This window comes from Sus scrofa, chromosome 11, assembly GCF_054392235.1.
Source record: "Sus scrofa isolate SSC_HxYL_T2T_F1_AM1 chromosome 11, Sscrofa_HxYL_maternal_Yorkshire_Landrace_v2.0, whole genome shotgun sequence".
NCBI lineage: Eukaryota > Metazoa > Chordata > Mammalia > Artiodactyla > Suidae > Sus > Sus scrofa.
In genome coordinates, this window is record NC_139393.1 from 25,862,501 (window position 1) to 25,888,882 (window position 26,382).

Here is a 26,382-nt window from a genome sequence, read left to right on the forward strand (position 1 = left end):
AATAATAACACACACACACAAAGGTGAAGAATGGTGTTCAGAACAGTTATTCCAATAATGCTGTCATTGTCCAGACCATTTTTGGAACTTCATCTTTTAGCATTGACTTATAGAAGTGTCATAGTGGTTATAAGCAAACTGGTCCCATTATTGTATCATTGTACCTGGTTTTGACTGAAACCCCTTATTTACCAGATTTTGAATCACTGAATCAGTTAGAGCATGTCGGTGTTAGGTGGAATGGTAGAACCCCTTAGTTTCTGATGGAAGATTGAGGCCCAGAGAAGTTAATTGACTTGCCAAACGGTACAAAGCATGGTAGCAAATGGGTCATACCAGAAACCAACCCCAAGTATCCTTTGGCTATTTACTAAAAAAATCAAATGCTTAAAGAATACATAATTGCCACCATTAAAAATATTCAAATAGAATGTGCCATGAATTCTGCAGATCCTTCCAGAAGCAGTCTGAAGTGTTTTGAACAGGCTCATTGTAATAAATGTATCTTTATGTATGAAAAATAAGCTTATCATCTTATTATAATACATGTATTTCTATAGGTAAGTTCCATTATGTTTGTTTAAAAAAAAATCTGTTTTTTTTCCCATTGTGGCTCAGCAGTAATGAACCCTTCTAGTAACCGTGAGGATGCAGGTTCAATCCCTGGCCTCCCTCGGTGGGTTAAGGATCTGGCATTTCCACGCGCTGTGGTGTAGGTTGCAGACAGAGCTCAGATCCTGCATTGCTGTGGCTGCGGTGTAGGCTGGCAGCTGCAGCTCCAATTCGACCCGTGTCCTGGGAACTTCCATATCCTGCAGGTGTGACCCTAGAAAGCAAAAAAAATAAATAAAAGTAAATTTAAAAAATCAGACTCTAGTCATAACTTTTGTAAAGATTTCTTAAAACTCCATCTCAATTTTGAAATACTTCTGGTTTTTCTCATTTCTCATGGAAAACACGTACAGGATACTGCCAAGATAACCCTCAGTATCTTCTTTACCTGTTTGTCCTTGTGCTGGGCTGTCCAATGAGATAGCCCTGGCTACCTGTGGCAATTTAAACTTAAATTTTAGTTAATTGAATAAAATTTTAAATGTTGAAATCAAGTGCTCGACAGCCACATTGGGCTACTGGCTACCTCAGGTATAAACATTTTTATCAACACAGAAAATTGTATGATTAGTATTGGTCTAGAATTCTTGTAGTTAGTATACAAAATTTAATGTAGTATTTATCTCTTATATGACCTCTAGAAAAGTTGAAAAGTAATAACAAGTTTTGGGGAAAGTATTTTAAATACTCACTTGTTCTCTAAGTGTTGTTAGCTGTTCTGCATAGTTTAATTTTTAAAAAGAAAAAAAAGCTTATTTTCATCTATTTTTTAAGCATGATTATATGTGTGAAATTCAGATCAACTGTCATGTCCTGGCTGTTAAATTTTAAAGCATGTTAAAGTTATGGCAAAAACTCTGTTGATGCTGCCAAAGCTAATGGCAGAAAGGTCTAGTTAATTAATTAACGTCTCTTTATGACGGCGTGACACTTGAAATGAACTAGTCTGGACATAAGACAATGGACGTTATATTGAATGCACTTTTTTGCCGCCGTTAGCATTTTTTTAATGTTTATTAAAGTATAGTTGATTTACAGTGTTGTGTCAATTTCTGCTGTACAGCATAGTGACCCAGTCATATATATATGTATTCTTTTTCTTTCTTTCTTTCTTTCTTTTTTTTTTTTTTTTTTTTTTTTTGTCTTCTGTCTTTTTTAGGGCCACACCCATGGCATATGGAGGCTCCCAGGCTAGGGGTCAAATCGGAGCTGTTGCTGCCAGCCTATGCCACAGCCACAGTAATGCCAGATCCAAGCCGCATCTGTGACCTACACCACAGCTCACAGCAACGCCGGATCCTTAACACACTGAGCGAGGCCAGGGATTGAACCCGAAACCTCATGGCTCCTAGTCGGATTCATTTCTGCTGCACCAACACAGGAACTCCCATTCTTTTTCTCGTACTATCTTCCATCACATTCTATCCCAAGAAATTAGATATAGTTCCCTGTGCTCTACAATATCTGAAATGAAAAATACACTAGAAGGAATCAGTAGCAGGATAACAGAGGCAGAAGAACAAATAAATGAGGTGGAAGACAGTGTAGTGGATATCACTGCCACAGAAAAGGGAAAAGAGTGAAGAGAACTGAAGAGAGTCTAGGAGACCTCTGAGACAAGACTCGATGTTGAATGCATTCTCGTTTTTTTGTTTTTTGTCTTTTCTAGGGCCGCACCCGCAGCATACGGAGGTTCCCAGGCTAGGGGTCGAATCGGAGCTGTAGCTGCCGGCCTATGCCAGAGGCACAGCAACTCAGGATCTGAGCCTCATCTACGACCTACACCACAGCTCACGGCAATGTGGGATCCTTAACCCACTGAGTGAGGCCAGGGATCGAACCCGCAACCTTATGGTTCCTAGTTGGATTCATTAACCACTGAGCCACGATGGGAACTCCTTGAATGCATTCTTAATAGCCATTTGCAAAGGCCTTAAATTACCTACCTACCTTTAATTCTAACATCCAGAATAAAAAGCCCTCATATTAACAAGCAATGGGTCAGCTCTAAAGACTGACCTGACATCACGCTTCAGGTCCATTGGCAAGCTCCCACGGTAAGCAATTCAAAGGCAGTGGCCAATCCTCCATGGCTTAGAAGGCCCCATGGTACTTCTTTTTTTCCGGTCGCAGCTGCAGCCTGCAGAAGTTCCCAGGCCAGGGATCAACCCCGCCTCACAGCAGTGACCCAAGCCACAGCAGTAGCAACACCAAATCCTTAACCACTAGGCCAATAGGGAGCTCTCCCATGGCACTTGAGATGATGACCTGCTAATACATTTTCTGTAAGTCCTACTTGGACAAATAAATAAATATTTGATCTGGTCTGCCCTGAAAATCATTACATTTGGGAACAGGCTCATAGGGCACATGCATGTGACAGCTTCAAGCTCTTTTTATTGCGGAGAAATATTTACTGAACTGGCTGCTAGGATGGAATTCCTGCATGGTTATCAGTCCTGTTGGTGAATCTATGCTGAGTAAATGAGGGACCAGTGAATGAGCCACAGCCTCTCAAAGAGGAAGGTTCAAGTGCCACTTACTCTGTTTGATTTGCAGGAATAATCAATCGAGTTTTAAAACAGAGATGAACTAGGAAAGCTATAAAATACTTTAATACAATTAGAGTGGGTCCGGAAAATAAATAAGCAGTTTTTAGTTTCTGGGTATGTAACATATAACACAGAGGCACACATAGGTACATTTTCTAGTTTTCTTTTCCATATATTTTATAGAAAATGACATTCCTCTGAGGAATGGGATTTCTTTGAAAATTAAATAGGTAAATGTAAATCTGCAGTGACTCAGCTGGAACAGCTGGGCAGTGATCCTTTTAAACCTTGGAGAGAGCGTCAGTCTCTGGCGGGATCCACATTCCCTGCTTCTGCTGGGCCTTGTTCCTTATGTAAGTGCTCAAGGCATAGTCTGCACTGGGAGAATTCCAAAGCTATAACCCAGCACAGCTGCTTTTCCTTTTTTTAAGACTGTTTTTAAAAAATAAATTTCGGAGTTCCCATTGTGGCACAGCGGAAACGAATCTGACTAGGAACCATGAGGATGCGGGTTCAATCTCTGGCCTCACTCAGTGGGTTAAGAATCCGGCCTTGCCGTGAACTGTGGTATAGGTCACAGATGTGGCTCAGATCTGGCGTTGCTGTGGCTGTGGTGTAGGCTGGCAGCTGTAGCTCTGATTAGTCCCCAGCCTAGGAACCTCCATATGTTGTAGGTGTGGCTCTAAAAAGACAAAAGACAAAAAAAAATTTTTTTTCTTAGAGTTCCTGTTGTGGCTCAGTGGATTCAGAACCCGACTAATATCCATGAGAATGCAGGTTCAATCCCTGGCCCTGCTCAGTGGGTGAAAGGATCCTGTGTTGCTGTGGCTGTGTATAGGTTGGTGGCTGCAGCCCTTATTCGACCCCTAGCCTGGGAACTTCCATATGCAGCAGGTGTGGCCATAAAAAGAAAAAAACAATTAAAAATTAAATTTATCTCCTTCCCAAGTAAATGGATGTTAAATCTGGTGACTTTTTTTTTTTTTTTTTTTTTTTTTTTTTTTTTTTTTGCCTTTTTTAGGGCTGCACCTGCAGCATAAGGAGGTTCCCAGGCTAGGGGTTGAATTGGAGCTGCAACTGCCAGCCACAGCCACAGCCACAGCAACTCCAGATCCGAGCATCTGTGACCTACACCACAGCTCACGGCAATACCAGATCCTTAACCCACTGAGTGAGGCCAGGGATCGAACCTGTGTCCTCCTGGATGCTAGTTGGGTTCGTTAACCGCTGAGCCACGATGGGAACTCCAAATCCAGTGACATTTTTGCAGGACACTAACAGCATCTTTTGTGTCCTGAGGCCTGAGGTCACCAGATACCTTAAGATTTTAGGGGAAAACAATTCTTTCTGTCCCGTGGTTCCTGGTCTTGGTCATGGAGAGTAATGATGTCTTATTTCTTCATTTTCAGATAACCATCAACAGAGAAAGCGGTGAGGACGTGAGCTCCCCCAAACATGGGAAGGTGGATCCAGACAACGTGCCGCACATAGGTGGCAATACTTGGGCAGGTGGCACAGGTTGGTAGCAGGGCATTCTCCTGGGTTGGGCTTCCGGAGACTTCACATGCCCACGTGGACAGCCCATCACCCCAACAAGTCTCGGCAACCAGCTTGTTTGCTCTGTCTCCCCCGTTAATCAGTTGGAACGTGCTCGTACCCTCTGTCCCAGCCTGACATCAAGACACAGGAGGGCACAGTGGTAACAAACCAGACTAGGATCCATGAGGACACGGGTTCCATCCCTGGCCTTGCTCAGTGGGTCAAAGCATCCAGTGTGGCCGTGAGCTGTGGTGGTCGTAGACTCAGCTCGGACCCTGCATTGCAGTGGCTGTGGCTTAGGCCAGCAGCTGTAGCTCCGATTCAACCCCTAGCCTGGGAACTTCCATATGCTGCAGGTGCAACCCTGAAAAAAAAAAAAAAGACATGGGAAAACCCTAGCATTGGGGGTCCTGCTGACTCTGCTCCCCTCTGACCTAAGAAGGCTCTGACCCTCCAAAAAAGGGGGATAATAACTGCCTCACAAGGTTGTGGTGAGGATGAAATGAGATTATGAGGGTGAAGCCTGAGCTCAAGACCTGGCATGAAGAGTGTCTTCATTCAAAGTGTTAATCCCTTCTTTTCAATCCCTGGGGATCGTGGCAGACATCTACACAGTAAATTCTTTCTTGACCAACTGACTTTGAAAAGAAGTGGTCCATGGAGTTCCCGTCGTGGCGCAGTGGTTAACGAATCCAACTAGGAACCATGAGGTTGCGGGTTCGGTCCCTGCCCTTGCTCAGTGGGTTAACGATCCGGCATTGCCGTGAGCTGTGGTGTAGGTTGCAGATGCGGCTCGGATCCCGAGTTGCTGTGGCTCTGGCGTAGGCCGGTGGCTACAGCTCCGATTCAACCCCTAGCCTGGGAACCTCCATATGCTGTGGAAGCGGCCCAAGAGATAGCAACAACAACAACAAAAAAGACAAAAAGACAAAAAAAAAAAAAAAAAGAAGTGGTCCTTGCTCCCCATATCTCACAAGTGAGTATATTGAGGATACAGGACTCTAAGATAAGAGGGATGGTTGCAGAGTTCCCGCTGTGGTTCTGCGGGAAGGAACCTGACTAGTATCCGTGAGGATGCAGATTCAACCCCTGACACCGCTCAGTGGGTTAAGGATCTGGCGTTGCCGCAAGCTTCGGTGTCGGTCACAAATGCAGCTCAGATAGATGAGCGTTGCTGTGGCTGTGGCTGTGGCCCGTGGTTGTGGTCTGAACTGATGGCGGGGGGGCCAGTCCTTCCTCTTGGCTGCCCGGCGAGAGCATTGTTCCCAGGACTGCTCCCTTCCTCTTTCCTCCGAGACAGCTGGACCAGACACATCTGCGGGGCCGCAGGAATAGGGCCAGACGGTGTGCGCACACACTGTCTGATCTTATCTCGGCCGGGAGTCGAGCTGGCCTGGGCTCCCCCTCCTCGCCTTCCCTGAGGATGGTCTGTGCCTCTTGGCCTTCACAGCCTCAGGAGGAAATGGGTTTCTGTGCTGGGACAATGTGCTATCAAATAAGCCCGTGGGCTTCTTGCCTGCTCTGTTTATTCATCCAGCATCGGCTTGAAAGAAAGGGTATTTTTAGAAATGTCCTTTGATCTGGAAGTTAGTGTCAAGCCAGCAAGATTTAATCCAAGTGGAATGCACTGTGGGCCGAGCTGGCCAGATGCAGGATTCCCGGTGAGCTCTGCTGGAACGGAGGTTCTTGGTTATTCGTCTGCGTGTATCCACCAGCTCACCTATCTGTCCAGGCTGAAGACTCTGCTTTTGCATCCCCCAGCCTTTATTTATTTATAATTTCTTTCTTTTTTTTTTTTTTTTTTTTTTGCTTTTTGCTTTTTAGGGCCACACCTGCGGCATCCGGAAGGTCCCAGGCTAGGAGTTGAATGGCAGCTACAGCTGCTGGCCTACACCCCAGCCACAGCAATGCAGGATCCCAGCCATGTCTGCGACCCACACCACAGCTCATGGCAATGCCGGATCCTTAACCCACTGGGCAAGGCCAGGGATCGATCCTGAGTCCTCATGGATGCTAGTCAGGTTCGTTACCACTGAGCCACAATGGGAATTACCCCACCACCACCACCACCACCCCCGCTTTTATTTTTCTATTGCTCAGGGCTCTTCGGCTTCAAATTTTTTGTCTCTCTGCCCCTTAGCTCTGGACCAATGAGTCATTTAGTTCCTCTTTCATCCTCAGAACCCCTCTACTCTATTGCCTTTCTCCCCGTTATCTGATGAACAGATTCGAGATGCCCAAGTTCAGCTTCAAGGTTATACCTTGATGTCCAGAATCTCTGGCAAGCATTTTCATTTAAGTGGTACCAGTTCAAGGCTCTTGGACGTGGAGGCCATGGAGAACCTTCTTCTTGGGCCCTCTCACCCCAGTGTGACCTTGCCAAGGGACCTTGCTTTTTCATGTCCACCGTCACTCACATCAGCCTCTAAACAGGCGTGGGTCCTTTCCCTCTTTCACACAAAACCGTATCATCTCAGTGTCTGGGAAGTTTTAACGTCTAGTTTGAGATCCACCCATACCTAAGGAGAGCCTCCAGTAGGAAGGAGGTCAGGTCACAGTAACAGCTTTTCCAGCCTCTCTATCTCATCATCATTGTCCAGTGACCGGTCCCTCTGCCTATGGGCTGTCCTTGAGTGAGAACCAGGGACAAACCTGCGTCCTCATGGACACCAGTCGGGTGCGTGTCCAGGAATTACACACGCTGAAATGGAATTTTCCACCACCAAGCTCTAAATGAAAACGAAATTAGATGTGCTCAAATCAAAGGATAAAAATACTGTAATGGATAGGCTTTTCTCACTGTATTTCCCAAAAGGAAATGACCTACCTGGACTTTGATAAGGGAAGCTGTGCACACTGAGTTCTTGCTTTTAACTTCTTCCACTGATAAAGGCTTCAAAGGAGAAAAGAAAAATGTAGCAGCATTTAACCAAAGCCGCAAAGCTTTCAAAATTTCCACTTTAGGAGTTCCCATCATGGCTCAGCAGGATGCAAACCCAACTAGTATCCATGAGAACCAAGGTTCGATCCCTGGCCTTGCTCAGTGGGTTAAGGATCCGGCGTTGCCATGACCTGTGGCTTAGGCCGGCAGCTACAGCTCTGATTCGACCCCTAGTCTGGGAACTTCCACATACTGCAAATGCGCCCCTGACAAAAAAGATGGTCAGAGCAACCATTTACATAGCTCTTATCTGGGGCCAGCCTCGTGACAGTCCCACAAAGTAAATAATATGAGTATCCCCATTTTACAGATCAAGAGACTGAGACACAGAGGCGTTAAGAAACTTCCCTTGAGGACACTTGACTAGTGCATTGGAGCCAGGATTCAAACTCAGGGTGTCTGACTTTATACAATCCTCTACGATATAATGCTAATATACTCTACTCATCTGTACTGTACCATAACACACAATATTATTCTACCCTTCCAATGCTAGAGTCTCTTCTAAGTTCCCAAGTTATGTGGGAAGGAAAAAAAAGAAACTAGTTACTAGTATTTTAAGCAGAGGTAAGAAACTAGTAACCCAGAGGCCAAATCTAGCCCCTGAGTGACAGTTCATCCAGCTTCTCCAATCTCTGTCTCCTATAGTCATTGCCAACGTAGTGTGTTAAAATAATTTGAATTTGAATGTGTTTAGACAACGCAAGTTCTCTCTAGGTAGCCAAGTTCTCACCACTAGGTAATATTACCTACCTAGTCCTCTAGGCATTTAATTTATATTTACCACATAAATAGTTTTACGGTATGACATGAGGCACACTTACACGCCTGTAAATTTGGGTTTGTCTGTACTAAAAAACTGTCCCAAAGCTGGCAGTGTTCATGTGTTGTATATTATTTTAAGCTGAACGTCAAAGTTGGTAAAAAAATTGGCTTCTACTTTTGGCTAAGCCATTGATCTGACGTCACAAGGAGGTCGCTTAACCTCTATGTATCATCTTTATCATTTGCAAACCAGAGGAAACAGGATCTATAGCATAGCCTAGCCATCTTTCTTTTATTTTAGGAAATGTGAAGTAACATGTGAAGGAAGAGGTGTATCATTCATTCAACTGACAGATACGTGGAGTTCTCCTGTGGCTCAGCGGGTTGAGGCTCTGGCATTGTCACTGCTATGGCTCAGGTCGCTGCTATGACCAGGGAACTCCCACATGTCATGAATGTGGCCAAAAGTAAACAAACAAACAAATAAATAAATAACATTTTTAAAAATAAATAATGGACTTAAGGGAAAAAAAAAAACAAATATATACTAAGTATTTATAATGTCCAAGTCACTCTCATACATACAGAGCTACAGAGATACACAAAATCCATAGGTGATGAGAAAAGAAAAACAGATTTTAAAGAATAACAAATGGTGCACAGGGAGTTCCCGTTGGGGTTCAGTCAGTTAAAAACCCAAAATGGTCTCTGTGAGGATACAGGTTTGATCCCTGGCCCTGCTCAGTGGGTTAAGGATCTGCCATTGCTGCCAGCTTCTATGTAGGTGGCAGATTCAGCTTGGATCTGGTGTTGGCGTGGCTGTGGCATAGGCCGGCAGCTGCAACTATGATTCAGCTGGGAACTTCCATATACCGTGGGTGCAGCCCTAAAAAGAAAAAAAATAATAGTGCACAGGACAGTTGATCCTGTGAGGTAGAGTCATCCAATAAGGTGCCACAGACTTGGGAAGGAGCCTGGAAATACAAGCGGGATTTGGCTGGAGTGAGAAGACAAAACATCTTGAATGGGGGGACGCCCTGTGTTTCTGGAAGTTATTTGATTTTTTTTTTTTTAGGGCCACACCCATGGCATATGGAGGTTCTCAGGCTAAGGGTCTAATGGGAGCCAGAGCCACAGCAACTTGAGATCCGAGCCACGTCTTCAACCTACACCACAGTTCAGGGCAACACTGGATCCTTCTGAGCGAGGCCAGGGATCGAACCCTCAATGTCATGGTTCCTAGTCAGATTCGTTTCTGCTGAGCCATGACGAGAACTCCTATTTGCATGTTTAATTACTAGTTAAGTACAATCAGTATGCTTCATGGAACTGCTTTTCAGCCATCCCCTGACTTTTGTTCTGTGGTCTGGATCTGACTTAACCACCTGGACTCTCACGGTTTCCTCCCAGGGGGAAGAGACACTGCAGGTCTGGGCGGCAAAGGAGGTCCCTACCGGCTGGATGCAGGCCATACGGTGTACCAGGTCTCGGAGGCTGAGAAAGATGCGGTTCCCGAGGAGGTGAAGAGAGCTGCGAGAGAGATGGGCCAGAAAGCGTTTCAGCAGAGGTGAGTGGTCCCTGTGGCATCTGGAGCAGTATCAGCCACTGTGGTGAAGTGTCTTGTGGACCCTGGGAGTTCTTTTCTGGTGCAGCGGGTTAAAGATCCAGCATTGCCTTTGCACCAGCTTGGGTTGCTGCTATGGTGCAGGTTCCATCCCTGGCCCAGGAAACTTCCACCTGCTGCGGGTGTGACAAAGAAAAATGTCACGTGGACGCTGAGGAGACCCAGGTTTGTGTGCTTCTCCACCTCGTGCAGGAACTTGGACCTTAAACTGAAATCCATAGCCACCCCCCTCCCCGGTGGAGACAGCCGAGTAAACATAATCCCCCACTCTCTCTACTCCGGCTTTATTTTTTTTAATGCTTCAATGACGTTTAGTATACTTATAGTTGTCAACCTAATTTTAGCACATTTCCATCCCAAACCCCCAGGCCACCCCTCCCCTGTCCCCCTCTCACCTGTCCCCTTTGGTAACCGTGTTTGTCAAAGTCTGTGAGCTGACTGTTCTGCAAATAAGTTCATTTGTATCCTTTTTTTTTTTTTTTTTTTGATTCCAGATATGTGATAGCCTATGATGTTTGTGTTTCACTGTCTGACACAAATGATTTCCACTCAGGCTCTTTCAAATGTAATGATTACAGGAGTTCCTGTTGTGGCTCAGTGGAAATGAATCTGACTAGTATCCTTGAGGACGCAGGTTTGATCCCTGGCCTCGCTCAGTGGGTTAAGGATCTGGCATTGCCATGGCTGTGGCGTAGGCTGGCCGCTACAGCTCTGATTCAACCCCTAGCTTGGGAACTTCTATATGCCACCAGTATAGCCCTAGAAGACAAAAAAATAAATAAATAAAATAAAAATAAATGTAATGATTACAATGACCATGTAGAGGAAGGAATTGAGCACATTAGAAAGTAAAACCTGGAGTTCCCACTGTGGTGCAGCAGAAACGAATCCAACTAGGAACCATGAGGTTTTGGGTTCGATCCCTGGCCCCGATCAGTGGGTTAAGGATCTGGTGTTGCTGGGAGCTGTGATGTAGGTCGCAGACGCACCTCAGATCTGGTGTTGCTGTGGCTCTGGTGTAGGCTGGCCCCAACAGCTCCAAAGCTCCAATTTGACCCCTAGCCTGGGAACCTCCATATGCCACGGGGGTGCGGCCCTAAAAAGACAAAAGACAAAAAAAAAAAAAAAAAAAAAAGGAATGTAAAACCAGGAGGGAAGGATAAATTAGGAGGTTGGGATTAACATACACACTAAGATATACAAAATCCATAAGTAACAAGGACCTACTATTTAGCACAGGAAAATCTACTCAGTACAACCTACGTGGGAAAAGCATTTGAAAAGGAATGGGTATATGTGTGACTGAATCACTTTGCTGTACATCTGAAACTAACACAATATTGTAAGTCAACTCTACTCCAATAGTTTTTTTTTTTTTTTTAAAGGAGTTTCTGTGAGTTCCCATCATGGCTCAGTGATTAACGAACCCAACTAGCATCCATGAGGACGAGGGTTTGATCCCTGGCCTTGCTCAGTGGGTTAAAGATCTGGCATTGCCATGAGCTGTGGTGTAGGTCACAGATGCAGCTCAGATCCTGTGTTGCTGTGGTATAGGCCGACAGCTACAGCTCTGATTCAGCCCCTAGCCTGGGAACCTCCATATGCCGCCAGTATGGCCCTAAAAGACAAAAAGAGAAGGAAAAAAAAAAAAAAAAAGGAGTTCCTGCTGTGGCACAATGAGATCAGCAGCATCTCTGGATGGATGGGACGCAGGTTCAATCCCCAGCACAGCATGGCGGGTTAAGGACGCAGCGTTGCAACAGCTTCGGCATAGGTCACAACTGTGGCTCGGATCTGATCACTGTCCCAGAATCCCATAAGCCACAGGGCAGTTAAAAAAGAAAAAAAAAAAAAACGGAAAACCAAATATACTCTCTTCGAAGAAACTAAAGCTCGAATCATTACATCCATATCTGTTCAGATAACGCTGTGTGATGGTCCTTTTCTGCCAGCAAGAATCTTTTTTTTTCTTTGGCAGGGGATGGGGAGGGGGCGCACCCATGGCACATGGAGGTTCCCAGGCTAGGGGTCAAATTGGAGCTGTAGCTGCTGGCCTACACCACAGTCACAACAATGGCAGATCCAAGCCATGTCTGCAGCCTACACCATAGCTCAGGGCAACATCGGATCCTTAACCCACTGAGCGAGGCCAGGGATCGAACCTGTGTCCTCATGGATACTAGTCAGATTCGTATCTGCTGAGCCACAACAGGATCTCCCGAATCTTGCAGGTTTATGTGGAGACAGGACTAGTGTATACACACACAAAAACACTCACACACACCCCTACCTTTTCTGGTGCTGTAGTCACGTGGTACGGGGGCTGTGCCCCCTGGCAGGGCAGAGAAGGGTAAGGTGACTGGGCAGACGTGAGCTGGGCTGGAGCTCAGCCAGTGTGGGGATAGTCCAGGAAGGCCCCAGGGTAGGATGGGCAGAGCGTCCATGGTGGAGAGAACCAGCTTGCCTCTTACCAGGTGGGGGCAGTAGAGAGTGAGGTTGACCTCGGAGGCCCTGCCTGTCAGTGGGTGGAGGACTTGAAATCCAGGGCGCTCTGGCCTGTGACTTTCACACTTTCCAGAACCATTCGGAGCCACTTTGATGAGAACCATCTGAAAAATGAGAAGAATCTACATGACACTTTTCACTCGACGTCAAAGTGAAAAATACTAGGAGTTCCTATCGTGGCTCAGTGGTTAATGAATCCGACTAGGAACCATGAGGCTGCGGGTTCAATCCCTGGCCTTGCTCAGTGAGTTAAGGATCTGGCTTTGCCGTGAGCTGTGGTGTAGGTCGCAGACACGGCTCAGATCCTGTGTTGCTGTGGCTCTGGCGTAGGCCGGTGGCTACAGCTCCAATTCGACCCCTAGCCTGGGAACCTCCATGTGCCACAAGAGCGGCCCAAGGAATGGCAAAAAGACAAAAAAAAAAAAAAAAACCAAAAGACCAGCAAGGTCTCGTTTAGGATTGACGGCCTGAGGATTGGCTTGGCCTGCGAATTACACTGTCACCTTTTTTTAAACTTTAAACAAAATATTTTTTTATTATGATGGATTTACCATGTTCTGTCCATTTCTGCTCTCCAGCAAAGCGACCCAGTTATCCATATATATATACACACATACACATCCTTTTTCTCATATTCATGTTCCATCGCACGTGATTGGATATAGTTCCCTGTGCTATCAGATTTACATCAATGGCTGTCCTCCGTGACAGGAGCTGGATGCAGTTCAGATAAGGCACGCTGGAAGCTGGAGCGTGTGTGAGCGCTGAAATTCCTCCCACGCAGAACATCTGGTATTATATTACGAGCTGTGCTGACACATCCTGCAAGTAAACAGTCCAGAACAATGGGGACAAAAATGCAGATCCCTCCTACCACACCCTCAGGAAAGCCTGCAGGCGGTAGCCCCCTCACGTACTCAGTAGGTAGATAAGACCAGAATACTACTCCCAGCCCTTCTGCTGCCTTCCCTAGAGACTGCAAACCATTTATTTTTCCTCGCTGGGCATCAGTTTGTTCTTCGGTGGTCCGTCACTTCCTCTCCCTTCCCCTCAGAGAAGACAAATCACTTTGTTAGGAATGAAAGTAATTTTTTTTTTTTTTTAAAGGGCTGCACCCACAGCATATGGAAGTTCCCAGGCTAGGGATTGAATTGGAAGTACAGCTGCTGGCCAACCCCACGGACACAGCCACAGCCACTCGGGATCTGAGCCTCCTCTGAGACCTACAGCACAGCTCACAGCAATGCCAGATCCCTGACCCACTGAGCTAGGCCAGGGTTCGAACCCACATCCCCATAGATACTGGTCAGACTCATTTCTGCTAAGAATGAAAGCAATTTAAATGTCTGGAAAAGGGAGAGGAGGAATCCTATAATTTAAGGTCTTGTTAGAATTAAAATATGCTCTACATTTCTTTTTTTAATTTTTATTATACTTGATTTACGTTGTTCTGTCAATTTCTGCTGTACCACAAAGTGACCCAGTTATACACATATATATATATATATATATATATATATACATTCTTTTCCTCCTATTATCTTCTATCATGTTCTATTACAAGTGATTGGATATACTTTCTTGTGCTCTATAGCAGGACCTCATTGCATTTCTATAAACAATAAATTATTTAGGAAAAGAACCAAATAATTAGATACACAACATCTTCTCCCCAACTAACAAGCTTCAATTTTTTTTTTTTAATTTTTTTCAGCCATGCCCTCGACATATGGAAGTTCCCAGGCCAGGAATCAAACCCATGCCACAGCAGCATCCTGAGCTGCTGCAGTGACACCACCAGATCCTTAACCCACTGCACCACACGGGAACTCCCCGATGAGCTCCTATTGTTTTCACACTGAAAACCTCACGAGTCCAGTCTCAATTTTTGAACAAGTGGACAAGTGGAGAGAGGGCTCTGATGCACAGAGAGTTCACAGGGAGGCAGAAAGACCTGTTAGTCACACCCGGGTACAAGAATTCCGCCCCTTCTCTGCTTTCCATGCTGGGAGTGAAGAACCTAATTCTATTAAGGATCTTTGCTCCCCAGGCACATCTGTGATAATAAGACAACTAAACTGAGTGGCTAGAAGGGAGAAAAGAGGAGAAGTGAGAAAACCATACGCCTCTACTAAATTCCACATGGAAGAATTCCAGAGATGGCTGAAATACAGAGGGTGGGCAAGGGGATGAGAGATGGAATGGGGTGGACAGGGAGTCTGGGATTTGTAGATTAGATGCCAACTATGCCATTTAGAATGGATAAGCAGTGGGGTCCTACTGCACAGCCCAGGGAACTATGGCCAGTCTCTTGGGGTAGAAACACGATGCAAGACAGTATGAAAAAAAAAAGAATATATATATATATAAGTATGTATGTATCACTGGGTCCCATTGCTGTACAGCAGAAATTGAAGGAACATTGTCAATCAACTATACTTTAATAAAAATTTAAAAAGAGAGAGAGAGAAAGGAGAGGATGAAAACACAGGGAGACCCTGAGAAAGGGCAGAGCCTAACACACAGGAAAATGTTGCTTTCTACTTTCGTGTATTGGATTCCGATTTGTATTCTATTCCTATGGATTATATTAATTCCCGTGTATTATATTCCCAGTATTTAATGTGAATATTCCCATTTGATGAGTTTTCAATTGAATAATGCTAAAGGTTTTTCTTAAACTGTGTGTGTGTGTGTGTGTGTCTTTTTGGGGCCACACCAGTAGCATGTGGAGGTTCCCAGGCTAGGGGTCGAATCAGAGCTGCAGCTGCCGGCCTACACCTCAGCCACAGCAAGGACAGATCCCTAACCCACTGAGGCCAGGGATCGAACCCGCAACCTCATAGTTCCTAGTCCGATTCGTTTCCACTGCGCCACGATGGGAACTCCAGGTTTTTCTTAAACTTTTGATTATGAAACTTTGCAAACAGAAACCAAAGTAGAGAGGAACCTACAGGAACCCTGTGGACCTCGCCCCTCGACCTCAAGAGGAAAAATCTGACTCCCCTCCTAGTCTCCACCCCTAGATTATTTTAAAACTAATCTGAAATTTTCTATCTTTTCCTTGTGTTTCAGAGCGTATCTCTGAAATCTTTTATTTAAAAAAAATTAAAACACACAATACAATCATGTATTTAAAAAGTAGTCATACTTGGGAGTTCCCATTGTGGCTTAGTGGTAACGAACCCCACTGGTGTCCGTGAGGACATGGGTTCAATCCCCGGCTCCGCCCATTGGGTCCAGGATCCGGTGTTGCAGTGAACTGTGGTGTGGGTGGCAGAAGCGGCTCCGATCTGGTGTTACTGTGGCTGTGGCTCTGGCGTAGGCCAGCAGCTACAGCTCCAGTTCGACCCCTAGCCTGGGAACTTCCATATGCCATGGGCGCAGCCCTGGAAAAAAAAAAAGTAATCATTCTTCACTGCCATCCAACAGTTAGCTTTAAAGCTATTTTGCAGTTCTAGGCAGGTGCAGAATGAGATCAAGTCCCTCCATCTGTGCTGTTATTATACCCTGTACCTTTTCCCCACAGGTCTTATCACTCTTTCCCATTATGTTATTATTTGTGGGAACAGGTGTTTGCTTCTCCACTGTCCTCAGGTTCCTTGAGGGCAAGGCATTTTGCCCTCTCATACGTCCCCCTCCCCACAGCCAGAACCTGCTACATGACAAGCCCTCATACATATTTGTGGAATGAATAATACACTTGTGCATGTAAGTAATGGTATCGCCCTTTCATACTTAGTTCAGAGACTGGCTAAAACCAGACTGACAGCCAATCGTATCCATCAACCTAGAGGGCCATCATATTGCCTGGAAGAGCCTAATTCTACAGATGGGTTCTTTTTTTTTTTTTTTTTTTTTTTTGTCTTTTTGTCTTTTTGTCTTTTCTAGAGCCACGATCACGGCATATGGAGGTTGCCAGGCTAGGGGTCTAATTGGAGCTGTAGCCACCAGCATACGCCACAGCCACAGCAACACCAGATCCAAGCTGCGTCTGCAACCTACACCACAGCTCATGGCAACGCCGGATCCTTAACCCACTGAGCGAGGCCAGGGATTGAACCCACCACCTCATGGTTCCTAGTTGGATTCGTTAACCACTTCGCCACGACCGCAACTCCCAGATGGATTCTTGACATCATCAACTTTGCATTTCGTTAGCATTCATTTGTGTCTGGATTGCAGCTAGGTATCAGTTCCTAGCTATCAAGAATCGATTAACTCAGGAAGAGCAACAGAGGGAAACAAGCCTAAGACATGCATAGAAGCAGAACAGAAACATTAAACCAATAAAACATGAATGAAATGGAGGGCGAGGTACTCTGACACACTTGGCAAAGCATTTAAAGTGGGCAGCAGCTGTGGAAATTATACCCACTACCATGTGCAAAACTCATCAGCCCTACACAGTAGATCTCAGCTCATGTTTGTTTTCTTCATAATTGATCCAAAATTATAGCATTTAAGTCTGACCTATACGAAAAAGTAAAATGAGAACTAAAATTCCCAGACTCTTACGTAACAATAAATATACCCTTGAAGAATATACTGTGCCAACAAAGTGCAATTAGTCCGCATAGATTACTAGGATATGAAGCAGCTGTGCCCTGCAGTTTCGATCAGGGTTCAAGCAGCACAAAGACAGCTTTTCAGCTCTTTTTGTGGGCTTGCGAGTATTAGCACTGGGAGGCTTGTCTGATCCAGAGGCTAAAAGTCCCTATTTTTTTTCCCCCAATCCCTGCTTCAGTCTCAGTCTTCATCTTTCAGAAGGTTATCAGCTTGGAACACCTTGTAGTGATCTTTGTGAAAGCTGACTCAACTTGGAATATGAATTCCAGATTTCTTCTTGATTAGGACAGCATGGGGTGTGTTTGGGGTGCAACATGATCGTGCCATGGGTAGCCCCTGTAACGGGAGTTAAGGCTGATCTCTGTACAAAGGCCCGCCTGGGAGTTCCCATCGTGGCTCAGTGGTTAACGAATCTAGGAACCATGAGGTTGCGGGTTCGATCCCTGGGCTTGCTCAGTGGGTTAAGGATCCGGTGTTGCCATGAGCTGTGGTGTAGGTCGCAGATGCAGCTCGGATCCCGTGTTGTTGTGGCTGTGGTGTAGGCCGGTGGCTGCAGCTCCGATTCGACCCCTAGCCTGGGAACCTCCATATGCTGTGGGATCGGCCCTAGAAAAGAAAAAAAAAAACAGTCTGCCTGAGGTGACTTACCAACTGCCTGCCTCCTTCCTTGGGGGTGTGTGTGTGTGTGTGTGTGTGTGTGTGTGTGTGTGTGTGTGTGTGTTCTTCCTGTAGGATTCATGTACCCACATTCTGCCAGTCCTGATACTTGAGACAAAACTTAATCTCATAAAAATTTATAGAGGGGTTTAAGAGATTACCAAAACTAAACAAAAGAGGTACTGTTAGGTGGTCAAATCCTACGCACATATGGCTTCTTTTGCCCTTCAGAGCAGAGAGGAAATCAGATTAAGAAGGGCCCCTTGGCCTGTCACCTGGGGAAGTGACCATTCAGAGATCATTTACCCTTCAGGTATTCACCTTTTGATAGCCAGTGTTTTCAAAGTGCCAACCCAGGGCATTTATTGGGTGCCACTGGGTGCCAGGCATTGTGCTAGTTCTGGAGAGTCAAAGAAAAAAATGACATGTCCCTTCCCGCAGAAGACGAGAAGAAAATATCTGAGCACGTCACATGTCATATGTCATAAAGGTATTTTTCAGTAAATTTTTGGCTCACAGGGAACTATATCCATTCTCTTGGAATAGGCCATGAAGGAAGATAGTATGAGAAAAAAAAAGGGGTGTATGTGTGTGTGTGTGTGTGTGTGTGTGTGTGTGTGTGTGTGTGTGAGTGACTGGGTCACTATGTTGTATTGCAGAAATTGACACAACACTATAAATCAAATTACTCTAATGAAAATAAAATACAATTTTCAGCTCATGTATACACATGCCTACACATACATGCATGTACATGCGTCTTTGCTGGATCTCAACATAGAGCTTCTTTCCTCCTGTGGAAAATAAAGTTTGGAAAATACTATGATAGAGCAAAATAGACAAAATATGTGAAAAGCAGTAAGATGTATTCCATAGTAGACATCTGTAGGAGATTCAGGAAAGACCCTGATCGTGGAGCAATCAAGCAAGACTTCAGAGCATGTGGCCTTGGAGCTGGGTCTTGTCACCTGAATTGGCAGGAATTGCACCTCTGCCCCATGGCTGTCTAAGCCTAACATGGTGTGATTCTAATAAGCCTCTTGTGCTTGGCCCCCTGAGTGATGTATGTGTAGGCATGTGTATACATGAACTGAAAATTTTATTTTATTTTCATTAGAGTAATTTGATTTATAGTGTTGTGTCAATTTCTGCAATACAACATAGTGACCCAGTCATACACACACACACACACACACACACACACACACACACACACCTTTTTTCTTCCCAGTGCCCAGCTGGACAGGGAGGAATAGAGCCCATTCATCCTCACTGAGCATTTGAGCATTCTGCTGCAGCCCCAGGCAATAAAAATAGACTCTCGATCAGAATTTCAGCTCTATACCTAGGATCCACACCGCCAACATCGCAAGCATGCACACACAGGGACACATGCGCAGTTTAGAAGACTGTGTTGGGGTTAGGCTTTTTTTTTTTTCTTTTCTTTTCTTTTTATGGCCATACCTGCAGCATATGAAAGTTCCCGGGCTAGGGGTCAAATGAGAGCTACAGCCTCAGCGAGGCCAGATCCGAGCCACATCTGTGACCTACACCACAGCTCACAGCAAAGCTGGCTCCTTTACCCACTGAGTGGGGCCAGGGATTGAACCCACGTCTTCATGGATACTAGTCAGATTCGTTTCTGCTGCGCTACCACGGGAACTCCTTTAGCTAAGTCTTCTTGCATTTTCTCCTCAAAGATGGCCCAAGTTACGAAGGGGTTTATTACAGTCCTGACAGTAGGTGAATGGACGTGAAAGCCCCACAGGTACATGATTTCAGCTGGTGTCTTCTTTGCCCTCTGATTTCAGGCTGAAGGAGATCCAAATGAGTGAATATGATGCTGAGACCTACGAAACGTTTTCAGGGGCTGTTCGACGGCAGGTGCACTCCCTCCGAATTATCCTGGATAATTTACAGGTAATCAACCAAGGAAATAACCTAGGCCCCAAACAGGAGCCACCCCAAAACCATTGGAGAATGTTACCTGAACCCTCATCAGCAGCCAGAAAAAATTAACCAGTGCCAGAATGTTTACATAAAACTGTGGGTCACTCTGTGGGTTTCTCAGTTGAGTTTTCCAAGTAAAGATGCTTGACCTCACCTTTCCTCCTGTCCACGAAGTGGCAATTTGTGCAGTGACCCCAAAAGCCATTTCCCTTCATCTAGATCCATGAGCATCCCACCTCCGCCAGAATCCACAGATAGGAGTTCCCGTTGTGGTTCAGCAGTAATGAGCCCAGCTAGTATCCATGAGGATGCGGGTTCAATCCCTGGCGCGGCTCAGTGGGTTAAGGATCTGGCATTGCCTCAAGCTGCAGCGTAGGTCGAAGAGGTGGCTTGGATCTAGTGTTGCTGTGGCCATCGAGTAGGCTGGCCGCTGTAGCTCTGATTCGACCCCTAACCTGGGAACTTCCATATGCCACAGGTGTGGCCCTAAAAAAATAAAATAAAATAAAATAAAATAAAATAAAATAAAATAAAAAAATAAAACTGGAAACTGAAAAAACTAAAAATATCTAAACAGCATCAGGAGATTAGAAAAAGTTCCATCTTTTCCAAAGAGAAAACAGGAAGAAAGGTGTTTCTAGTGATTATCTGGATAGCTAATTTCAAAATCTAGGGAACTAAGATTTGAGTCATTTGCTTTAAAAAGAAAATCCAGGGGCATTCCCGTCATAGCTCAGTGGTTAACGAATCCGACTAGGAACCATGAGGTTTGTGGGTTCGATCCCTGGCCTCACTCAGTGGGTTAAGGATCTAGTGTCTCCATGAGCTGTGGTGTAGGTCACAGACAGGGATCCTGTGTATCCTGCGTATCCTGTGTTGCTGTGGCTTTGGTGTAGGCCGGCAGCTACAGCTCCGATTCGACCCCTAGCGTGGGAACCTCCATATGCTGTGGGAAGCAGCCCTAGAAAAGACAAAAAAAGAAGAAAAAGAAAATCCATGTGCAGTTGTTAAAGATAAAACAACATAAGATTTTATAGAAATGATGTGAACAGTGTAACATCGAATGATTGAATTTTCTTCCACGGTCACTCATTTAACAAGTGCTCAGTGCCCCGGGCATTGAGGGCAGCTTCTGCATGGGCTCTGAACAGGCGAATAAGAGCCAATATGAGTGATTCATTGGCGACAAGGCGAATGGGTACTAAGACTGAAGTATGCGTATGGTTCTGCCCTTCGTTCATTTCTTAAGTTCTTGATGGAATAAAAATAAACAAATCAAATGCAGCCCCTGTGTTCAAAGAAGGAACTTCAAGAAGACACAGAAGCAAAGTTTCCCAAGTTCTTTAGAGAAGCGTGTGCCAGATTCCATGGGATGCATGAGAAGAGGCTTCACGGAGGATGTGACGCTTGAGTTCACTCTTGAAAGAGGCCGAGGAATTTTCCCGGTGGCTGAGGAGTCAGGGCGTTCCAGACCTGGGACACAGCACGAACAAGTGCACAGAGGCACGGGAGAGCCAGGGGAGCTCAGAGCAGAACATGATATTCGGCGTGACAAAGACGACCGGGTGGAGGCAATGGGAGACGATGGCAATGAGAGGGCAGGGCAGGTTGTAAGGACTGGATCCTGACCCGGCCCTGGATGCAGTGAGAACATGCAAACAACAGTAGGTGTTGCCCTGTGGACTGGCAGGCCCTTGGGGCATTCCCAGTACGAGGAAAGGATACAAGAATATACTTTTTGGAGTTCCCGCTGTGGCTCAGTGGGTTAAGCATCTGACTGCAGCAGCTCAGGTCGCTGCAGAGGGTCTGGGTTCAATCCCCAGCCTGGAGCAGTGGGTTAAAGGATCTGGTCTTGCTGTAGCGGCGTCATAAGTCACCGAGGTGGCTCAAGTTCAATCCCTGGCCCGGACACTTCCATATACCGTTGAGTGCAGACATTAAACACACACACACACACACACACACACACACACACACACACACACATTTTTAACGGAAGGAGTCAGAATCCTCATCTGGTATTCGTTAAGGTCTTGATTGGCATTTATCAGGCCCCATACAAGCATTACTTTTACAAACCTCATTGCAGATAAGGCTCCCATCAACCCTTTAAGATAAATGATATGTGTACAAGACCAGCCAAAGGAAAGAAAGTCAGACTCACTCCTGTGACTTCTTAAAGGATTTTCAAGTGTTTCCCTTATTGAATTTTTTTTTGGGGGGGGGGCGCACTCACACAGCATGTGGAAGTTTCCGGGCCAGGGATCAAACCCATGCCACAGCAGTAACCTGAGCCACAATAGTGACAATGCTATATCCTTCATTTGCTGCACCACAAGGGGACTCCTGAATCTTTTTTTTTTTCTTTAAATTCACAGAGGTGTAATTCTCCAGGGGCCTTCTAGTCCTCAGTTTAGAAAGATTTTTAGACAAATCTTGCCAGTTGAAATCTTAGCTACCGGCCAAGAATAGACAGAGCCTCACGTGGCATATGAATCTTCAGATTGCAAATAAAATGAGAAGGCCTTGATTCTGGCCACCTCCTGCCAGTCCTGTGTGGCTCTGATTGACTCATAACATCCAGCTGTTTTGAGGTTATTGCGTCATCCCAGTAACCTTGGGTGTTTCCTTGGTGAACAGCTCAAAGTCTGGCCAGGAACTAGCACATCATCATTCAGGGTGACTTTCCAAAGTGCAGCTTCAAGCCCACTCATTGATTCCGGGAAGCTGGGCTGAGACCCGAGGAGAGGGAGTGGTGTTGCCACCCATGTTAATATTTTGCCTCTATTATGTCATGTGTCACTCACCTCAAGCTGTCCAGCGTTCCCGTCGTGGTGCAGTAGAAACGAATCGGACTAGGAACCATGAGGTTGTGGGTTCGAGCCCTGGCTTCGCTCAGTGGGTTAAGGATCTGGCATTGTTGTGAGCTGTGGTGCAGGTCGAAAACTCGGCTCGGATCTGGTGTTGCTGTGGCTCTGGCATAGGCCAGCAGCTGTAGCTCCGATTAGAGCCCTAGCCTGGCTCCACATGCCACCAGTGTGGCTCTAAAAGGACAAAAGACAAAAAAAAAAAAAAAAAAAAAGAAAGAAAGAGAGACAGCTGTCAGGAGTTCCCTTGTGGCACAATGGGTTGAGGATCTGGCACTGCAACTTCAGTGGCTCAGATGACTGCTGTGGCACAGGTTCGATCCCTGGCCCGGGAACGTCCACGTGCCGTGAACATGGCCAAAAAAAAAAAAAAAAAAAAAAACCCAGCTCTTGTCGCTAGTGACCTTCCTTTGCTTCTTGACTGGATTCTTGGATTCTTCAGGGGAATATCATAGAGTCATGGTGACTGGACCTCATATGAATCAATACCAAGAGTTTTCTCATTAGAAGAGTTGGGTCTATAATAATTTAAAATATACTTGGTTCAGAATTGGAATCTCTGATTCTAGCTCTAACAACAGCAGCAAAAACATCCATTTCTGCAAAAAGCTGCTGATTTTAATCATATCTTCTCCAGGGTTTGTTCTAATCTACGATCAGTAATTTTATTCTCAGGCTAAACTAAATTAGCCTTTTTGATTGTTTTGCTTAGCATGATATCTCCATGAGCCAACAATTGTCTTCCTTAATTTTTTCCTTTAGTGGTTCACAATGAGCTTGTTTCAGATAAACAGGGGATTTTGTTTTTTGGGGTTTTTTTAAATGAGTTGCCAACATTTATTTCAGATTCTCTCTTGGTTTTTGTTTTTATTTTATTTATTTATTTATTTATTTATTTATTTTGGTCTTTTTGCCATTTCTTAGGCCACTCCGACAGCATATGGAGGTTCCCAGGCTAAGGGTTGAATCAGAGCTGTAGCCACTAGCCTATGCCAGAGCCACAGCTATGCCAGATCCAAGCCACGTCTGCGACCTACACCACAGTTCACAGCAACACCGGATCCTTAACCCACTGAGCAAGGCCAGGGATCGAACCTGCAACCTCATGGTTCCTAGTTGGATTCGTTAACCACTGTGCCACAATGGGAACTCCTTGGTTTTTGTTTTTGTTGTTTTGTTTTGTTTTGTTTTTTGCCACACAGGCAGTATGTAGAAATTCCTGGGCCAGTGATTGAACCTACGCCACACAGCAGCTACCAGAGCCACAGCGGTGAGAACATAAGAGCTTCAACTCACGAGGTCATCAGAGAACTCCCAGATAAACAGTGGTTTTGAGCATTGACCTGTGACATGCACTGTGCTTGGCACTGAGGCACAAAGATTAATAAGATATTTAATATTAATTAATCTCTGTACTCACAAAAGTTGTAGTCTCAAGGAGTGGGAAAGACAGGACCTACACAGATCATTTCACTTTAACATGTAAGTGTCTGGGGAGTTCCCATCGTGGCTCAGTCGTTAACAAATCCAACTAGGAACCATGAGGTTGCAAGTTCGATCCCTGGCCTCACTCAGTGGGTTAAGGAGCCAGCGTTGCCGTGAGCTGTGGTGTAGGTCACAGACGTGGCTTTGATCTGGCATAGCTGTGGCTGTGGCGTAGGCCGGTGGCTACAGCTCCAAGTAGACCCCTAGCCTGGGAACCTCCACATGCCGCAGGTACGGCCCTAAAAAAAGACCAAAAAAAAAAAAAAATGTAAGTGTCTGGATAGAGGGATGAATAGAATGCAGCACCCGTCCAGGGGAAAGGGATTCTAGGATAGAGTTTGAAGAAAAGGATCCATGACCTAAAATCATGAGTCTTGAAAGACACACAAGTATTAACCAGGCAAAGGAGGGGAAAGCAATGCCCAGCAGAGGGCACAGCATAGACAAAGTCCTGCTCAGGTGTGCGCTGAGGGCTGCCTGGTGCAGGACACCACTCAGTGTCAAGTGTAAAAGGATTTGAGGCTGGGAGGCAGGTAGGTATCAGGGCGAGGACTTTATTCTGAGCTCCCACTTTGCTATATATAAAGAACCATATATAAAGAACCGATGGGAGTTCTATGGTGGCTCAGCAGCCAGTCAAGTTTCCAGCGTTGTCACTGCTGGGGCTCAGGTCGCTGCTATGGTGCAGGTTCAATCCCTGACCCAGGAACTGGTCCTGGCTGCCTCAGACGCAGCCAAAAAAAAAAAAAAAAAAGAATGCATTTCCCCATTCACTTTTTTTTTTTTTTTTAATAGAAAGTGGGGGACCGGAGTTCCCGTCGTGGCGCAGTGGTTAACGAACCCGACTAGGAACCATGAGGTTGCGGGTTTGATCCCTGCCCTTGCTCAGTGGGTTAACGATCTGGTGTTGCCATGAGCTGAGGTGTAGGTCACAGATGCGGCTCGGATCCTGCGTTGCTATGGCTCTGGCATAGGCTGGTGGCTACAGCTCCGATTAGACCCCTAGCCTGGGAACCTCCATATGCCACGGGAGTGGCCCAAGAAATAGCAAAAAGACAAAAAAAAAAAAAAGAAAAAAAGAAAGTGGGGGACCAGGAGGCACTCTATTCCACAGAACAAAGGCACCAAGGCTTTAGCCCATATCTTTTGATTAAGGAAGGTGATGAGATTATTTCTGATGGAATTAATGAAGGTGACAAGATTAGTGGGCAGGGACCCGGCAAGTAGGCAATGACAAGATTATCCTCTTTGTAATATCAGAGGGGGTATCCTTAGGACATAATGCCGCTGTTTATAGAACAACATGGTTGGAATTCCCGTCGTGGCGCAGTGGTTAATGAATCCAACTAGGAACCATGAGGTTGCAGGTTCCACCCCTGGCCTTGCTCAGTGGGTTCAGGATCCGGCGTTGCTGTGAGCTGTGGTGTAGGTCGCAGACGTGGCTTGGATCTGGCATAGCTGTGGCTGTGGTGTAGGCTGGGCGGCTACAGCTCCCATTCGACCCCTAGCCTGGAAACTTCCATATGCCGCGGGAGTGGCCCAAGAAATGGCAAAAAGGAAAAAAAAAGAAAAGAAAAGAATAACATGGTTAATGCATAATCCCCATTTCTTTTATTTAGCCTATAGTAACTGTGTTTCACCCAATGGACATTTACTAAATATGTATTTTGTATAAGGGTTCTTGCTTTCAACAGCTAACCTTCTAGTGAAGACACAGTGTGGTAAATGCCACAGAAAGGTTTTTAACAAAGTGCTGTGGTTATGTAGACAGATGTGTAGCAACGTCTAGGCTGGGCGGTTAGGGAAAGACTCACAGAAGAAGCATCATTTGAGCTGGACCATGAAGGATGGTGTGGTTTCAATTGGCATCTCTTCTAAGGATGTGAATAGAAAGATGGTCTTGATCAGAGCGTCTCAAACCTTCTCTGGAGAGGGGCCAGTTTTATTTTTTTCTTCAATTGATCACAGACTAATGCGTTTATAAAATAAAATAGAAATGAAGTACTGAAAAAAAGGTATAAAGATAGCATACTGGAGTTCCCATCGTGGCTCAGTGGTTAACGAATCCAACTAGGAACCATGAGGTTGCAGGTTCTATCCCTGGCCTCACTCAGTAGGTTAACGATCCGGTGTTGCTGTGAGCTGTGATGTAGGTTGCAGACACGGCTCGGATCCCGCATTGCTGTGGCTGTGGCTAACAACTCTGATTAGACCCCTAGCCAGGGAACCTCCATATGCCACGGTCATGGCCCTAGAAAATGCAATAAATAAATAAATAAATAAATAAGTAAGTAAGTAAAAATAACATACAAAATA

At 45.5% G+C, this 26,382-nt stretch overlaps 1 protein-coding gene across 2 annotated transcripts in view; it reads left to right on the forward strand.

Moving 5' to 3' along the window:
- Positions 1 to 26,382, forward strand: part of VWA8 (von Willebrand factor A domain containing 8) — a 545,205-nt gene that overhangs the window by 329,732 nt on the left and 189,091 nt on the right. The window contains exons 38-40 of one of the 2 annotated variants that reach the window (XM_021065625.2): positions 4,574 to 4,682; positions 9,820 to 9,976; positions 19,576 to 19,684. The exons of the other annotated variant lie outside the window; for it this stretch is intronic. Of the exons in view, the coding sequence (XP_020921284.2) occupies positions 4,574 to 4,682; positions 9,820 to 9,976; positions 19,576 to 19,684 (375 nt within the window). The remainder of the gene's footprint in view (positions 1 to 4,573; positions 4,683 to 9,819; positions 9,977 to 19,575; positions 19,685 to 26,382) is intronic. 2 annotated transcript variants of the gene reach the window in all.